The 17,400-nt window shown below is 45.7% G+C and overlaps 1 protein-coding gene across 8 annotated transcripts in view; it reads right to left on the bottom strand.

Moving 5' to 3' along the window:
• Positions 1-1,176: 1,176 nt before the first annotated feature.
• The window catches only part of dennd2db (DENN/MADD domain containing 2Db), a 35,792-nt gene continuing 19,568 nt past the window's right edge, over positions 1,177-17,400 (bottom strand). For 5 of the 8 annotated variants that reach the window (XM_088640254.1, XM_088640253.1, XM_088640255.1 and 2 more), the window contains 13 exons: positions 16,154-16,231; positions 15,865-15,963; positions 13,898-14,076; positions 12,882-12,994; positions 10,577-10,646; positions 10,072-10,149; positions 7,629-7,769; positions 4,835-4,983; positions 4,087-4,258; positions 3,670-3,720; positions 3,385-3,466; positions 2,360-2,602; positions 1,177-1,767 (listed from right to left, as the gene is read on the bottom strand). In XM_088640254.1, the coding sequence (XP_088496380.1) occupies positions 1,700-1,767; positions 2,360-2,602; positions 3,385-3,466; positions 3,670-3,720; positions 4,087-4,258; positions 4,835-4,983; positions 7,629-7,769; positions 10,072-10,149; positions 10,577-10,646; positions 12,882-12,994; positions 13,898-14,076; positions 15,865-15,963; positions 16,154-16,231 (1,523 nt within the window). In that variant the 3' untranslated portion in view covers positions 1,177-1,699. The remainder of the gene's footprint in view (positions 1,768-2,359; positions 2,603-3,384; positions 3,467-3,669; positions 3,721-4,086; positions 4,259-4,834; positions 4,984-7,628; positions 7,770-10,071; positions 10,150-10,576; positions 10,647-12,881; positions 12,995-13,897; positions 14,077-15,864; positions 15,964-16,153; positions 16,232-17,400) is intronic. The other 3 variants (XM_088640256.1, XM_088640258.1, XM_088640260.1) reach the window with 1 other exon arrangement.

Here is a 17,400-nt window from a genome sequence, read left to right as displayed (position 1 = left end):
GGGTTTGCTTAACGAGCTGCAGCCATTATCCGACATGTCGCACCTCTAATATCTTCCCGCTCCCCCCAATTCCTTACCTTGAGAAAGGAAGAAAACATTCTTCTTTCTCTTCTACTTCGTTTAGACGTGCAAAAATACTGCAACATTACAAGCATGTGGTGGCAAAACTTTCCGGAATGGTGAATTTGCCAGCGTTAGTCTCCGCATGATCACGCTCGCCATTTTGGGGAAGGAGGTGGGGTGGGGAGCCGTTTCAGCTCTAGTATGACCTATTCTCAGAGTTTACCAAAGCCACACCACCTTATCTTTTCAACCCGACGATGGGTATCTCAGGCGTAGATGGCAGACAACGGTTGTGTGACCACAGATCTGGTTTCTCGATGCCACAGGCTCTCCACCAGAGGGACTCCAGAAGCAGAGAGCACCCACCCCGCCATACGCCAGCCCCCTTCGCGCCGCCTGCGTCACCACCTTCCACTTCTCCCTTCACATGCTGGAATGCCTCTTCCTACAGCTGCGAAAGTGAACCCTGATCCTGCGATTTCCCCGCCCTCTCCTGCTCACGCCGGGATGCCCGCCCCCCTGCCCCAGTGGCCAGTCCAGCCCTGCCGCTCGGGTCCAGACTGTGGCGCGTCAAGCACAAGCCCAGCGGGGCTACGGTGAGGAACTTGACCAGACAGCCGGCGCTCTGGGGTCCCGCCCAGGTGACGGAATCCGAACAGGCAGTCGCAGGGAAGCCCCAAGGCTGCCGTTCCTTTGCGAAGACATTGACATGCCCTAAACTCTCCCTGTCCGTAAACAGTTTAGAAATAAATGAAATGACCCTTTTCTCTGCTTGTAACGGAGTCTTACTGCAACAAAGTATTCTTCACGAATTATTTCTATAAAAAAAAACGACAACAATCCCCATGGTAACCCATTGTAGCTACGCGGTGGCCAAATTGCGACGGCAGATACTTCTCACAGGTTCTGGATCACCTCATTCCACACGTCTGTCTGTTGAAGTCAAGAGTCGGGGCTCTGAATGCAGTGGTACACCCGAAGAAAGGCCATGTCCCCAAACTTTAAACATGGAAGGAAAGAAGGGCGTTTAAGAAAAGAATTCCTAATTGTCCCATGAGTTCTGGGCAGCTTTCCAGTAGCCTGGATGCTTTTAATCAACCAGGCCAAAAACAATTGTTCAAAAAGCATTTATTACTATTTGGCCCATTTCATTAGGGTACAATGGCTCACATTCATAGACTGAAGTGTCTAGTACAGCCGCCCCTCACCACATTTCCTTCAGTCAAGAACACACAGGTCTGGTGCGTACCCCCACTTAAAATAACCCCGATAACTCCAGGACAAGACAGTGCGTTGTGGCCAATTAGAACCCAGTTTTTTTTTGGCAGAGTCACTCAAAATAGCAGCATAGGCATTATGACAGCATGAAACAGAGTGAGCCCCTTTCCTGAGTAGGCCAAGAGAAATGTGCACTTAGCTTGTAATGGGACAAAACATTACTCCATACTCTACAAAAGGCTTAAAATTAACAGGAATGGAATTAAAGAACATAAAATTATTTACTCTCATAGCTAACTAATTACAAAAAAATATCTATATTACTTTATTAAGGATGTAAACATCTGTGCCCCAAAACCACTGCCTCCCACCCTAGATTATGTACAATGTGCCAGAGACAGGAGCAAACATGTCCCTTCTATTGTTTCCTTGATTTTTCCTTCTTCTTCTTCTCTTGGTATTCCGCAATCTTTTTCTGAAAAAATCCTATAAAAAAAAAAAAAGAGAAGAGTTTTTGGTTTGGGGGGTTGCCATTTCCACATTCAGAGAAGACACGAGCTTTTAAATTTTGTTCAGTTTTGAAAGTAGTCCCATGCTAAAACTTTAGCACAACGGCTGGCCTTTCACTTTTTACAGCTTCCTAGCACCCATAAATTAGTCTGAGAAACTATCTAGTAGATACCAATTTTTCAACCGGATCTATTAAGATGTAAATTCCTTCCTAGTCTACTCACACCTCTTCCTGTTGCCCTATACACTTTCCATCATGTGCTGCTTTTTTCATTCTAATCATGCAGGGAGGTTTCTTTCTCTGCAGGGGAACAACAGTTGCTTTTGCTGAACTCTTTCCAGCTGTGTTACATTTTATTGCGAGGCCGATGCTGAGACATCTGGTCCTGGTCTTTCCAATTAGCAAAATGCTTTCAGTGCTCCGCATCTTTCACTCACCTTTAATAATACCCACCCAATTAAAAAGAGTCTTTTGTGGCTAGTTGATCCGCAGAGCGCCTCGCTTGAACCCAGAGTGGAGAAGAGAGCGAGGGAAGGAGAGTTGGGGGCAGAGCAGTCGGACTCTTACCATCCTGAGAGGCCTGTTGCTGCTCCACATCCTGGATGAAGAGGTCGAACATCTGGGTCTGGATGAATCTCTTGACGAACTTGCGGGTGCTCTTGGACTCAATGGCCTTGTAGAAGTTCTTTTTCTGGAAGACGCCCGGCTGGCCGTTGCCGTTCCGCTTCACGTAGGAGGCAAAGTGTCCCACCGTCTTCACGAAGAAAGGCAGGAAGGCGTCCGACACGAGCCGGTTGAGCTCCTCCGGGGCTGCGCAGAAAAAAACGAACTTGGCGGCGGCGACTTCAACAAGCCCGCGCTCGTGCGTCTCGTACCAAACAAGCAGCGTTTCACTTTGCAGACGGACCAGTTACAGAACAAGGGATATCAGGAGGCGTGCACATCATGCACAGCAGCCTCTCTCGCAGGCCTTTGTGCAACTTTTAAAATCCGACCTGCAAAAACGTAAGCCGCTGCACTACGACCACATTGGTTTTTTCCCCCTGAGCGCTTCAGTCTGGGGTATACAGCATTCCCGCCAAACCAAACTATTTCGAACCTGCAGCCTGCACGTCAACAGCTCAGGGTCAGCTTCCTCTCCTCCCCACAGCACAGACGGGCTGGAGCCCAGCAAGTGAAAACCCCACACTCTCAAGCAGAAGTTCTATCGAAACCACGAAACGTGCAGCAATGCTTTCTCAAGCTGTGGCCATGTGTAGGTTGATGGGGGAGGACTCTAAAATCTGGGTCACCTATCCAAATGAGCTTCATCAACAGCTTCCACCAGCAGCATAAACAATTATCCGCAGTGAACTTTGACCTTTTGTAAACAGGGCAGGAAATGTTAAAACATGAACCTCAGGGAATATTACTGGATTGGTTCTACTACTATTCCTGGGGTTGCACTGGTCGAGGTCCTGAAGAAAAGCTGGTTTTCTGCACTCAAGGACCCCCCCCCCGAGAACTCCTGGACTTGACCGACATACTGGACCTCTTGTTTAAGTAGAGAACCTGATGGGGAAAAAAGAGGGGGAACAGGAACATCTACTCACTCGAATTCTCCTTCCTCATGCTGAGCGCCTGAAGGATCTCCTCTTGCAATTTTGGTGGCAGAATATTCTTCTCATCTCCGATCTAGGTGAGCGAGTATTAAAAAATAGGAGAAAGAGAACAGAAGAGAAAAGATTTGTTTCAGTTTTACCTGTGGGATGAAATCTTTTCGGTAGCTTTCACGATTCCCCCCCCCCCAACAAACACACACTTTCCTCTTTAGTAAGTAAATTGCTGCCCAACAGTTATCACAAAAAAAAAGACAAAACGAAACGGACAATACTTACGGTCATGATGAACTTTTTGGAGGTTCCTTCGGACAAATCCACTATGAGCAACTAGAAAATAAAGAACAATATTAAAATATTGAATTTCCCCACGCTGCAATGGTCCCATGTGCAGGTGTACCAAATGGTTTTGCTCACAATGCACTATAATGCAATACAAATGTTGGCAACAGCTTGCTAATTTCAAAAGCTAGAGTTAAAAAAACACTGGCCTCATTACTTCCTCCTCATGAAGTGCACAGTTCCCTAAACGTGATCGTTATCGTTCAGTGCTGACAGAGAAATCTGCTGACGCCAAAGGGAAGGGATACTGCTCTTCTCCTGCTCTCGTGGCGATGGGATAAAATAAGGCGGATCAGACTGGCAGAGGGAGCAGCTCCGTGCTTCAGTCCTCCTCGCGTCGCTGGCGATACTCACATCACTCTGGTCCATAATCTGGTCCAGCAGGCACTTCTGCACGCCCAGCAGGTAGGGGGTGGGCGCCATGGTCACGTCGATGAGGATCTCGGGCACGATGGAGATGAAGGTGTGCTGCCACGTGAAGGGATAGAGCAGGGCCGCCACCGCGTGGAGACACTGAGAGAGCGTGCTGTCGGGAGAGAGCCAGACATCCAGAGGAGCGCTATGGCCAAGTCCTCGTAGGGAAAAGACAGCTTCTCACTCCTCCATCCCAAGAAGCCTCTGGGGGCGACATGCTTTAGGACGACCGAGGCTGCCAGGGCAAATCTAACAGTAGTGCCAGTCTTATTAAACACTCCAGATGTCACCCAGGACTGGGACAGGCAATGACCTTCACTTCATCTACTCACTGTAATCAATGTTACTTTAACGTCTGGGTCTGAAGGACAATGGTTTGCCTTTTACAAGTGCAGACCGGCCAAAACTAAAACAATCAAGGGCTTCCAAAGTGGAGGCTGAAGCCAGGCATCAGCAGGCTTCAGAGAATTAAATCAGTTTTGGGTGACAAAATATGGAGGGGGCCCAATCATTCCATTTTGTATTGATTTTTTTCTTTAAGAGGTTGCTGGTTCCATGTAGTACCACCCATTGAAATGAGATGTTATGAAATAAGCATCTGAGTGACAGATGAAAGGTCACCCCGCACAGCTGCTGGGAGGAGGAGGACAGGAAGTCTCTGCGGACGAGAACAGGGCTGGGTCGTTACCTCAGCTCCTCAGCGATGAAGACGATCCTCCTCTCCAGCACCGTGGAAGCGAAGACCTGGAGCAGCTCCTCGTCCTTCAGGCAGCTGAAGAGGGTGCGAAAGTCCACGTGCTCGAGCCAGGAGTCCAGGGGGCGCGTCAGCTCAATGATCTGGAGAGGAAGCAGACAGCCCTCCTGCCGGTTATGACCTCCTCTCTATACAACACTCTATAGCTTCCAGTCACCAACTGGACTCCAGGCTTCCTTCAGTCTGCAACAGCTTGCCAAAGACCCAAGAAGGCAGAGCTGGGCCTCAATGCATTTCAGAACTTAAAGGCTTGACCTCTTGATTTGTTTTTAAATGACTGACCCAGGAAGGGGGATTAAAAGGAAATTCTTCAAAAACCTGAAAGTAAAATAGTCAATAGAACAAGTTGAAATTTAAATAATGTTTTCACTTACTGCTTTACATCAGTCCAATAATGAGTACATTAATAACTCATGGATACCAAATTATGTCCCATCAATGGAAGTGTTGAGTAACAAGGCGCTGTTGCCGTAAGTAACCATTACATTTTTTACCCATTTGTCATATTGAAATATATTCAACTATAACCTGAAAAAATACTTTCACAAAGTAGCAGCTTTTAACAAATCAAAGTTATCAAAAGCTATTTAAACAGAACTGCTATTGAATGCATCTAACAGCAAGGGGACGATTAATATGACAGACCCCAGCACATCTGATAGGAAAACCAAAGACTAACTGAGCAACGCTGGGGAGGAAATATGCACAACGGTAAACTTCACACATTACACTTCCTCTCCTTTCAACATTCAGTTTTTTTTCTTCCAAGTCTTTAGAGCAATTTTTGCAGCAACAAACCATTGTCCAAACCTCTATGATACCACCTCAGCAGAAGAGAGAGAACGACGGAGAACATGGACTCTGGGACACAAAAGGAGGAAGGGCGAGAAGGCTGGAGAAATGCAGTACTGTGAGCTTCTCTTGGCTGGACGGTGTGCAGGACAGCCAAGACTGGAGCTCTCAAAGCAGCCTGTGGTCATCCCACCCACCTGCAGCCGGAGACCCTGCATCTCCTCTCTCCTCGCTGGAGCACCACAGCGATCATTCGGAATTTCAACAAAAGGGAGCAAAAATCACGCAGAGCCAGTCCAGCCTTCAGACTCCTTCCTCCCACATGCAGAGGGTCAGAGCTAAAATAGCATCAGGATCGGGCTCAGAAAGGCGTGCAGAGGGACCGCTCCCGATGTCACAATCAAGTTCAGACAGACCAGGATATGCGCATTTGGCCTGCCTTAGGATTCCATGCCTATGGACTTCGATTTCCGGCACGCCGAGACTCGTTGGTCGCCGCCCCGATCCTCGAGCTTTCAAGTTTAACGAGTTCTTCACGCAGACAGAATGGGTCCTGGGCACAAAACAAGCTCCGGGAAACTGCAGCATTCCCATATTCCCATCCGGAGGCATCCCGGAGATTCTGACTCCGGCGCACTGTCTGCAGTCCACCCCCCCCCCCTCCTCAATAAATTAAGAATGTGTTATTTCTGTTATACCCACCCCATTTTGGAACAGCGAGTCGTGTTTTTGGGCCTTGGCCCAGAACTATAAGCCGCGGGACCTCACACACACAGGCATGAAGGTGAACGCACAGACTCCCTCCAGCCAAAACGTGGGTGACACAGCCCGAACTGGAAGACCGGGGCAATAAAAGGAAAAACACCCCTCCTCCCCCACCAGCAGCAGCAGCACTACCCCACAGGCTCACCAGGAGGCCAGCAGGGGGTCACTTTCGCCAAGAGAGGCATGGGTGACCAAACCCACCCACCTTCAGCAGCACTTGACCCAGGCTCAAACCCGCACCTGACCTGCACTCAAGTGACATCTAGCAGCTAAACCAACCCTCCACATTATACCATTTTAACATACTTTCCAACTTAGTCCATAGTTTCATACTTAAAGGTCTTTAAATATGCTAAAGCAAAAAAAAAATATTGCAATTTTTTTAATTAGCCAAGGGTCATCACCATGGTACAGAAAGTCAAAGTAGGTTACCAAAGCCACAAAAACATGACTGGTGCTTTCGACAGGAAAATGAGAAGACAGCAGTGTGAGGGGGCAGACAAACCTAAAACAGGTTGTAACTGACAAAGCTTCAGCCCATGACCTAGTTCACACTGGTTCAGCGCTTGCTGGTCACGCACTGAGCCGCACCCCTGTGGAGACTGGGGTGGAAACAGTGTAATGAGAGTGATGGTCAGGAATAAACCACAGCAAGCAGCAATCAGGGCGTGTTTATCTGACTGAGGGAGAACACTTGACTGAAAGAGTAACAGATGGGGAAGTGGCTGTATACATCGTATGAAAGACTCTGGGGTTGCAGATGACTTTGGAGAGCATTAGGCTCAGAGGTTGAATGTCAAAAGAGTGAGGTGGTTTTTTATCTTGGTGCTGCTAGTGTCCCCTGTGATGTCAGCAGGGGATATTTTGGGGGGGGGTTACAAATATTTATACAGGGGGCACCACAAACAAGTTCCACGATTGAAACAGGGTACAATTTGCTGTCTTAATTATGCAACATATTATCCTCGGTGAGGATTCTTAATTCTCTTCTTAATGTTAAGGCTACATGATGTTTTGCTCCTTTTAAATACCCAGTTGTATTAGTCTAACTGGGTATTTAAATAAACGGATGTGTGCTGTGAATGCAACGCAATAGGAGAGCTACTGTAAAATAAAGGGAACACTTTGTTTCTGTAATCTAGCCGCACGTCTGGTTTCTGTGCTGGTTTACCTCCGTGCCGGATTCGGGGATGAAGCTCTTGACTTTGACGGTGTTTCCCGGCGCAGGGAAGGGCGCCTCCCGGAGGCTCTGCATGAACGGGTAGATCATCGCCTTCGAAATCTGGCTGCGCTTCTCCACCTCGTCAAAAATCTGCAACGGAAACCAACAGGGGGCGCTGTTCACCGCGTGGGTCCCTCTGGAAGCAGCAGGTCTCGCCTCTGGACTTCCAGGGATTAGTCTCTTAAAGGCCGGGTGACTTTATGATGCTGTTACCAACATCACCCTGGTCTCCAGCACTTCAGTTTGAGTTACACCTCTTAAGGCAGCATTTCTCAGTCCTGGTGCTGGGGACCCACACACAGCCACTGGCTTCTGTTCCTCCAGAGCTTTCAAAATAATCACACCCTAAACACACCTTGCAAAGGCTTAATTTGAACTTTTTAAGATAAGATCAGATCACTTTATTGGCCATATACAATTTCTTGCATTAGGAATTTGTCTTTTTGCATACCCCAGCTTGCTCTCCATGAGACAGAGACAGGGAGAGAAGCTTGGGGTCAGAGCGCAGGGTCAGCCATTTTACAGCACCCCTGGAGCAGCTGGGGTTAAGGGCCTTGCTCAGGGGGCCAACAGAGTAGGATTCCTCTGCCGGCCAAACTTGCAAAGGTTCTAATCAAGCAATTTGTCAGTTCAGCAAAAGGGCTCATTTAAGAGCTCAGGTGCTGTGAAAATCCGGCGTCGGGGTCCCCAGGACCAGGACTGAGGTCAGGGGCCCCAAGGGGTACATCACCTCAAGCCTGTGACTCTCCAGGACCAGGACTGAGGATCACTCCTCTAGAATATCTGTGTCTGGCAACGATCACAATTCTAGATTGGGACCTAAACTTTTGGAAGCCCCATTGAAACGAATGGGCTCTCTCAGTATCAGGCAATGGGTGGGTGGCTCAAAGAGCACAAGACAGACTTCCATTATCCTCGGAGCCGGGAGACTCCCCAGATCCCAGTTCTGTTGACCGGGGGAACAAGCCACTATCCCCATTATCCCCACCCCAGCTGAAGGAAACCCTGCAAAAACTGGACTGCGAAAGAAGAGAAATAGCTTGTTTAAGCTGTTTTTGCTGCTTGTAGAGGCTCAACGTTTACTTTTGGGGGATTCCTAAAATTCTAACCAGCACCCATGTGACGCATGGAGCCCTGGTGCTGCTGGGATTTAATCACGGTCACTCGTGGACTCAGAGCCACACACAGGACCTTATACAATGGCAAATTCCACAATGCCAACGGCCAGGTCCTCTGTTTTCGCAGAATTCTATACCATCTGGGATTCAAACGTGGGAGGGGAGGGGATGGGCGAGGTCACTTCTGTACCACCAATACTGTAGATACAACCAATTCAAATTCAAAGAGCCTCACTGGCATGACTGATGCATTACAGTGTTGCCAAAGCAGAAACCAATAACGCTGATGGCAGTTACACATTGAAAATGGATCTAAAGAAACCTCTATTAATTGGCAGACGCACTCTGTAATGATATGTTAAAATGATATCCACATCAAAGTCCTTCACCAGTAAGATGGTACTTTGTCAAGGTCATTATGAGAACCATTCAACACCATTCTCCTTTCCACCACATAAGTGAATAAATAATTGTTTTTTTTTAATTACATTACAGTACTCTGGGGGACCTGTATAGAGGCAGTATCCTAACTCTTCACCCCCTTTCCAGGGGGCTGGCTAGTGACTGTTGCTCACTGCACATCCCCCCCCTAGCAACATAATTAACCATGAGCCATGGGAAGAGCCCAAAATAGGAAGACTTCAATCTTTTCTGTACTGCTCTTTCTAGCACAAAGTAGCTGACAAACCATTCAAGTATCAGGACAGCTATTCTCTTTAAACTTTGGCTTGGCATTCACACAGACTCTTGCTGAGACAAGCAAGAAATCGCAAGTGAGAAAATCGACACTTTGGGCATCCAATCTCTTGTTAAGGCCATTAATTTCCTCGGACAGTTCTTACAAAGGGAGCTGGAATTCCCCAGGACTTTCAGAGGAAACGGTTCCTTCATTTCCTGGCACTGTGCCGGAGGCAAGGCATTGGAAGATTGGCCTTTGGTTATTCACCACTACACATTGCAGGTCAAGGGATCATCGAGCAGACTAAATTCTTAAGCAGAAAGAAAAAAAATAACACTGCCGTCATTTAATGGAAAACAACAGCATAGAAACAGAAAGTTATGCAATTCCTTGGCAGGAATGCTCTAGCAGTAATAATGAAACACTCTGGCCAAACATGCTGTATAACTACCCCCTTGAGACCGAGAGAAGCTTTCATTTTCCTCCAACATGTTTGTAAAGGACTACACTTGATGCATAGAAGGGAATGAAGTGCCACATTACAGTATGTAAACCTGCAATTACTGTGACCTATAAGCTTTGATCCAGCCTGTACCTTGGAGAACAGTCCGAAGCAGGCCAGCTTGCTGATGATGCAGTAGGCCTCTGGTGGCCGCGCTCCCTTCCCATGAGGCTTTGAGACAAGAGAAAAGAGTCTGGTTACTAAACTGGGCGTCTGTTGATGGCAACAAATCAACCATCATGTGAATCAGACAATAACTAAAATCACAACAGGTCAGAGAGTTAGACTAATACAACTGGGTATTTAAAAAACATCGTAGTGCAATTCTGTAAGACACTATCCCACAAACGGGTTGTGTTTAGAATCTTTGAAGGGCTTCCTGGAGTATAGCAGGAAAGAGTACAGCTTTGGCCCTCTTGGAGGTGCAGAGCAAAGCCATTTGTTCAAACTGCATATTAGCATTCTCATCACAATCATAAAAGGACAAGATACTTTAAAAAAAGGAATTTGAGCTTAAATCTTCCCCTGCCTATGCAGCAATGTAGTTCATATTTCTCTATATTGTAATTACTGCTCCAGTAACATAGGAAATGATTACCAGTAAGCGTCTGCAGTATCCATTTCTCCTGCTCCCATCGATTTCTGTCAGGACGAACGAGAAGGTTTCACTGGAAAAATGAGTGGAAAAACCATTAGAGACAAGCATGTAACGAGTCCACCCCTGTTAATATGCAGGCTTTTCTAGTTGGTAGGGGCCTCTGTTCTTAATAGGCAAGCATGTCACACAGGTATTAAGGATTATCATATAGGGACTGAGGATTGTGATCACCACTCCAACCAACAGAGACAAAGGAGAAATGTGTTGTTGTTGTTGTAGAAAGCCAAACTGAAACCCTTCTTTGAGAAGGTGGTACAAATGTGCAGAGAAAAGCTGCTTTAAAATAGTTTATGATTTCATTACTGTAAGAGCTGAGTAGCCAGACCAGGAAACCAGCTCGATCCATCAGATGATCAATTATTTTAATCCATTCTACCTCCAACAACTATATGACTAGGAGCCACCTTTCACAGGCCAGATTTCTAGCACTTCAGACCCTGTCCCTGAAAGGCAGAAACTCAACAGGTATTTGAGATCTGAAGAGATCAAGATAAGGGATTTTGTCTTCTGTTGTACAGTGATGCCAAAATTCCATATCCCAAAATCATCCAACATTCCAGGAGACTTTTTAAAATTATACTTGATAGAGGTGGATGCAGATAAAAAACATCTTTGGAAAAACCAAAAGCTGCTACTTTACTCAAAGGATTGAGGGAGTCTGGAAGAGCTTAACCAGCCATGATGCTCAACTCAACACCCTGGCCTCCTTCCAGAACACCTAGACAAAGTCTGTAGACCACATAACTGCTAATCAAAAGGAGTGGGAGGTTACAACAGCCTCCCTTATTTTCTTACAAGTCACATATCCTGCAGGACCAACTACCCTTTAACGAAAGACCATGCCCAAACTGCACTGAATTCCCAAGTCATGCAATAAGCTCTGACTGACTGTCACTATTAGTCTTCATCTGTGTTCAATCATTCTCTCTCCAGCCCAGCCCAGTCAAATACAGTCAACTGCACAGTTATTTCGGTTTTATCACAAGGCTACCAGGGGCTTCCCACAACGTGAGGTTAACCTGCTCTGACAAGAGTGTCCCTGCATTGATGAGCTCCGATTTCTCTTTGGAAAATGTACCAAGTTACTACTTCTGCAACTAAAAGCTCAGGACTCTTAGAATTGTTCTGAAACTTGTGAATTTACCACTTCCTTGTACTAACTCAAATTTTAGTGTCCTGTATCTATGGCTGCATAGCTTTGCGTCATCACATTTCGATAGATTTTGCTTTCTGTACCAGCTGTGCCGGAATGTTCCCCCCCACCCCCACCATGTGCTGTTCTAAAAGGAAAGGTCTGGGATGTTAATCACTATTAAAAGGCTGCTTTTTATAACGCGTACAGATCAGGATAAGCAGCTCCAATTCTAAAAGTGACAAAGAAAGAAACAAGCAGGACAATTCCAATTAAAATAAATGCACAACCAAGCTCACAAAAGTGTTTAAAGTCACCAGAAAGAAAAAAGCCCGAATGCCAGAAATGGTACACTACAGTTAGAAAATCAACCTTCGGCTCACTAATGATAAAGCAGTGTGTGAAGCTGTTAAACCCACACTTCCCTACAAGAGTGGTTATGCAAAGTAATTTTATATAATAAGCACAGAAAGTATTTAAGAGCAGCTGTTCAAGCAGCGCTTTCATGAGCGTTGTATCGAGAAACCACTGGAAAAAACATTGTTTTTTATTTTTGAGACAGCCGTCACCTATACTTCAACAGGAAGTGGCACGTGTCTGGGTTTTCAAGATCACATACGTTCACACACATTACAGTGACTACCGACACTACTTTGCAACAGTATCTGTATCCAGTGTCTAAGGATTGGTTTTAAATCTAGTTTTTCAATGTGTGGAATATTTGAAATGACCAGCATGGATAATTGAAATATCCAACCAATAAAAACCAATTTCAGCCCATTAAAAGCTTGGCTGGAAGCGAGATTCTTAGAAGTCGGGTTGATATTCTGTTCGCCCACAGGCCACCTGCAGAGCACAGGCCCACTAAGCACCTTGAGACAATGCCTCATGGAAGGTGCTATATAAAACAAAGGTCTTGTTCATCTCTTGATAGCACAGCTAGAGTCAGGGTAGAAACGGTCTGACTTGTTTGAGTAACAGTTTTTCATTTAATCCGAACCTGCTGCATCTCAAAACCAGAAGACTCATTGGAAAACATGGATTGAGTGTTAGCGGTATATTTTGAGTCCTCTGTATAGCAGACTGAGGGGGTCAGTGGTCTGTGCAATTTACCTCCTGTATTCAGTAAGGGGTGCCCAGCTGATCCCCTCAGGGAAACAGAAAAGCGTGATGGCCTTGAGTGTCTTCTCCTCCTCCTCCTTCTGGAATCTCACCATCCCATCACGCTACAGCGCCAAGACAGGCAAAAAAAAGAGATGTTGTGGTCAGCATAGGGAATCTCCATTCATTACATCTCAACTTATTAGAACTCAACACATAAAATAGGCACATCTCCACTGATTCAGGCTCAGTGTAATCCCAGCATGATTATTTCAAGACCAGTGGAAAAAAAGAGTCAGTCTTGGCATTTTAATTTTGTAACATTACACCAAGTGGCAGTGTGACGAACACCAACAGTCCAAACCGCTACAGTTATCAGATATGCATCAGCAAGGTGTGAACTGTAGAAAGCAAAACTACAAACTCCACAAAAACAGCAAGAAAATGGCTCAAATAAGCAATTTAATCAAAACACAGATAAATATTCTGCAGAAGTGGTTATTGGTATGCACTTTATCTGTAATGAAAATTGTGTGAAAACCATCAGTCACATGAAAGTGCTGCAACAGGACCGAATGTGTAGGAGAAACCCTAGAGCAGACTGCTCTGCAGAAAAGCAAAACTTTAATCGCCAGGGCAGATCTGATGCTAAGCCCACAGTTTCTTTCGATAGCTTTCCAATACAAAATGTTTAGATGGGAGGTGGGCTCCGATTTTGGAATGTTTCTTTGCATCTCAGATCACCTAAACAACAGTTGCACAGCACAGAGAGAATAAGGAAGAGCAGACAAGCTAAGGCATTCATCTTCCAACACTCTGCAAGCTCCATGGTATCCGAAAGGTGGGTCAACATCACTGCAAGCCTGCAGATGCCAATGAGTCACCACAAATCTCCAAGAGGGCCCACCCCCCAACTGTCTCATCTCAACACTATCCCCCTGGTCACATTGTCAGCAGCATGTGCCTGCTTATTGATTTCTGCACAGATCAGGCTAAGGGGGGGGGGGGGGGGGAGAGAAAATAGTCACCTTTGGGAACTGATAGATGATCTGAGGCTCATATCCTCCATCGTTCTTCTTCTGCAGAGTCACAACCACCAGGTACTCGAAGAAAAATTGCCCGCTGGCGTAGCGTGGCTCTCTGGACTCTGTGCCTGACCTGGTGATCTCATCAGTGGCCACTGGTGGAGCTTGATCCTTCCCGGGCTCTGGAGACAAGCATAACCTGCATCAGATGGCTTCTGTGAACCTTTCAGAAGACCCTGGGCTCCAGGCCATGTTCAGGATAAGCAAAGCACACAATTGAGTATTAGCCAAGTATCCTAAGAATGCACCCTATAACTCTGGAGTATTTTTGTCTGGAATAAATTACTGAATAAGATTTCCCAGAAATGTTAAATACCCCCACCTTTCTGAGGATTTACTTGGGTTTGTAAAAAACTAGAGCACTGGACAGAGGATGTCTTGTGGTCACATTAGCTACAAAGCCACCCTTTGTCCAGCGCATTAAAAGTGAAAGTGTCACACTCTTCAGATTAATTGAGCCCAGCAACAGCACAATATGCGGTAAGGTCTCCTTTTTTCACTGCTGCTGCGCTCCTGCTTGCAATACAGCATCATCAGAAACCGCTCTTGTTGTGAACATGTAAATTGTAAAACATGTATATTCCAAAAACAGCAACCATGTGCGAAAATAAGATTGGCATTATTTTAACCCTGCTTTAGAACATCACAATTGGGAGATTAACCTTTGAAGGCCACTTTCCCCACAACCAACGATGCAAATCCCTGGCAAAAGTCTTCTGCGATGGTACCATCTACTCAAGAACAGTTAGAAACGACAGGAGGCCACCTGAGCCATCTAGTGAGACCAGCCTTTCCACCAAAACTGCACCTTCCCTGGAAAGCAGCCTCCTCTCTCTCTTTAACCACCCCACTGTTTCCTGCATCAGATCCTCTTACACCTAACCTCTTAGCAAAGCTCTTTGCAGTCAGCTGTGGAATGGCTGCACTGGGCTTGCCCCCTGCTTCCTCTACAGAGCAGGACGGTGCTTACATGAAACCTGGCAGGTCCTTCTCTCCCATACAGACTCCTAGTCTAGATTCAAGATCACTCTATTGACCATATACTGTACAATTTCTTGCATTAGGAATTTGTCTTTTCGCATACCCCAGCTTGCTCTCTATGAGACACACGGACAGGGAGAGAAGCTTGGGGTCAGAGCACAGGATCAGCCATTTATATGGCGCCCCTGGAGCAGATGGGGTTAAGAGCCTCGTTCAGGGGCCCAGAGTAGGGTTCCTCTGCTGGATGCAGGATACGAACCGGCAACCTTCGAGCCACAGGTGCAGATCCTTACCCACAGAGCCTCCACACCGTTATATTCATAACTACAGGTAAAAGTGGGGCTTGACTGCTCTGGTATTTCAGCAATGCAGGCAAAGTTTGCTTTGCACACAAAATATAACTGCTTTACAAGGGCATAACTGCAGCATGAATAGAATAACCCCTCTTAAAAATACTTTTTCAGTTAAGCACACAAAAACTATGAATGATCCTTAGACCAAGGTGACCCAGCTGCAGTCCTGGAAGGTTTTGAAACGTTACAAGGGTTACAAAGAACAGGAGGCCATTTGGTTAGGTAGTTAGAACCTAATTGACCTTCTTATCCAGCATTTGCTTTAAAGAAAATCCAACGTATCAGTTTCAACATGGCTGGGTAGCGTGTTCCAGTCTCCCACAACCCTTTGTGAAAAGAAACACCATGTTTTAGTAGTTCTAAATACTTTGATTTAGTTCCCACAGACATCCTCCGACCCGTGTTTTAGCTTAGCAACAGCTGATGAACAGGTAGCAGTTGGTAAAATGGTCCCGTTAAGCCAGTAACAAGCTGATGCAGGTCATTAACAGCCACGTTAGAAATAAAACCTGCAGAGACTAGCCCTCCAGGACCACAGCTGGACAGCTTGGACACAGATAGTTTTAAGATACTCACTCTCTTTGGTCAGTTTCCCCCGGAATGAAGAGAACAGCGTACTAAACCTCTTCGATATATTATCCACACCATCGTTCTCGCTGGACTTCATGGGATCTGCTGTCCAGAGACAGAGAGAGAGACAAACCATCAAGTGGAGTTCATACTCGGGCCAGAGCTCATCCTGGTTTCCAAAAGGCCATTAAGCAGGCTGACAATATGGATGAAATGTTAGCCTATCACAGGGTTAACCTCTACACTTGTGCACTTGTGTACCAAGACCCCACTCACACGACCCTTTTGAACTCACTGTGCTGAGCCACTGAAGGCCCAAGGTTATTCCCATTCCCATGAGCTGCATTGGGAGCCTCAACACAGGGCTTCTCATCTGCACAGAAAAAAAAAGATCAAAAGAAAATCAGTCTTTAAGAAAAAAACGGCTTTGGTATCCACTCCAAAGGAGAAGGGGAGGCACTTTCACTCATCAGCAAGTGACCTTGTTTTGCTATTTTATTTGATCAATAGCTTCAGCAACCATTGGCTGGTGTTAAAACTGAATGTGACAGGTCAGGATCTGTAATCCTACTCTAGTGAGATATTTAAAGCAAATGTCTGGCAGTCCTATCTGTAAAACATGTGGCGTACTTACAATCATTGCAATTACTTGCCTCCACTGTCTGGGAAAAGACATCTACATGTTCAAGCACCTAGCATGGTTCCATGATTCACAGGGAACATAAACTGTAGGACCGCTCATGGCTTTGGGAGGTCAGTGTAAATCTAGGCCTTTGTCTTGCATTAGGTGAATCACCTAATGAATTGCTGCACATGCCTAAAACACAGTCACTGCAGGAAAGACTTTCATTCAATCAATACTTCTCTTGTGGCCAAACAGGTTTACAGTATATTTTTGCTTATGTCAGATTTAAAAAAAAAAACATGTCTCTTTCTCACATATTAGGGGCTTTCCTAAAATAGAGAAGGTGAGAAAAGGTCTAACAAGAAAAAGAATTATTAAGCTAGCAACTTCCTCATATCTGGCAGTTATTAAACTGGAAGTACTGGTTTCGTTTTGCCCGTGTGACAGGCAGAATTGTTTGTTTTGTAAAAGTGGCAGAGCTTTAAAGGCAGACGCAATGCTTTGATTTTGTATTTCAGAGTGTTCACAAGGGATGAATTTGCACAGTCATTACAGCCAAACGTATTTTACAAAGAGACCAATGACTTGGAAAATTAGATTTACAATCTTTTGGCAAAGGGTCTTTCCAGGTTTTCAGTTGTGTCTACTCAGTTGCCATTTCTGTAAGAATGAAGGACAGTTCCTGAGTTTCTTATACAAAGAGGACTCTTATTCTCCCCCTCAGGGACATTTCTGCCCTAGTTTTGCTTGGAAAGAACTGTTGAGGATTGAGGATACAATTCAAGACCCTGCCAAATAGTGCAATGTTTTGGCCACTCTGCTGATGTTGTCAAATAAGTAACATTTGAAACAGTTCATTATATATACAGATGGAAGAGATAATAGTTTGAGCTTTTCCTGTGTAAACCACAACTCCT

This window comes from Lepisosteus platostomus, chromosome 7 (assembly GCF_059453375.1).
Source record: "Lepisosteus platostomus isolate fLepPlt1 chromosome 7, fLepPlt1.hap1, whole genome shotgun sequence".
Taxonomy (NCBI): domain Eukaryota; kingdom Metazoa; phylum Chordata; class Actinopteri; order Semionotiformes; family Lepisosteidae; genus Lepisosteus; species Lepisosteus platostomus.
Note: the sequence above shows the minus strand (reverse complement) of the source record. Positions and strands in the feature narration are given on the sequence as shown.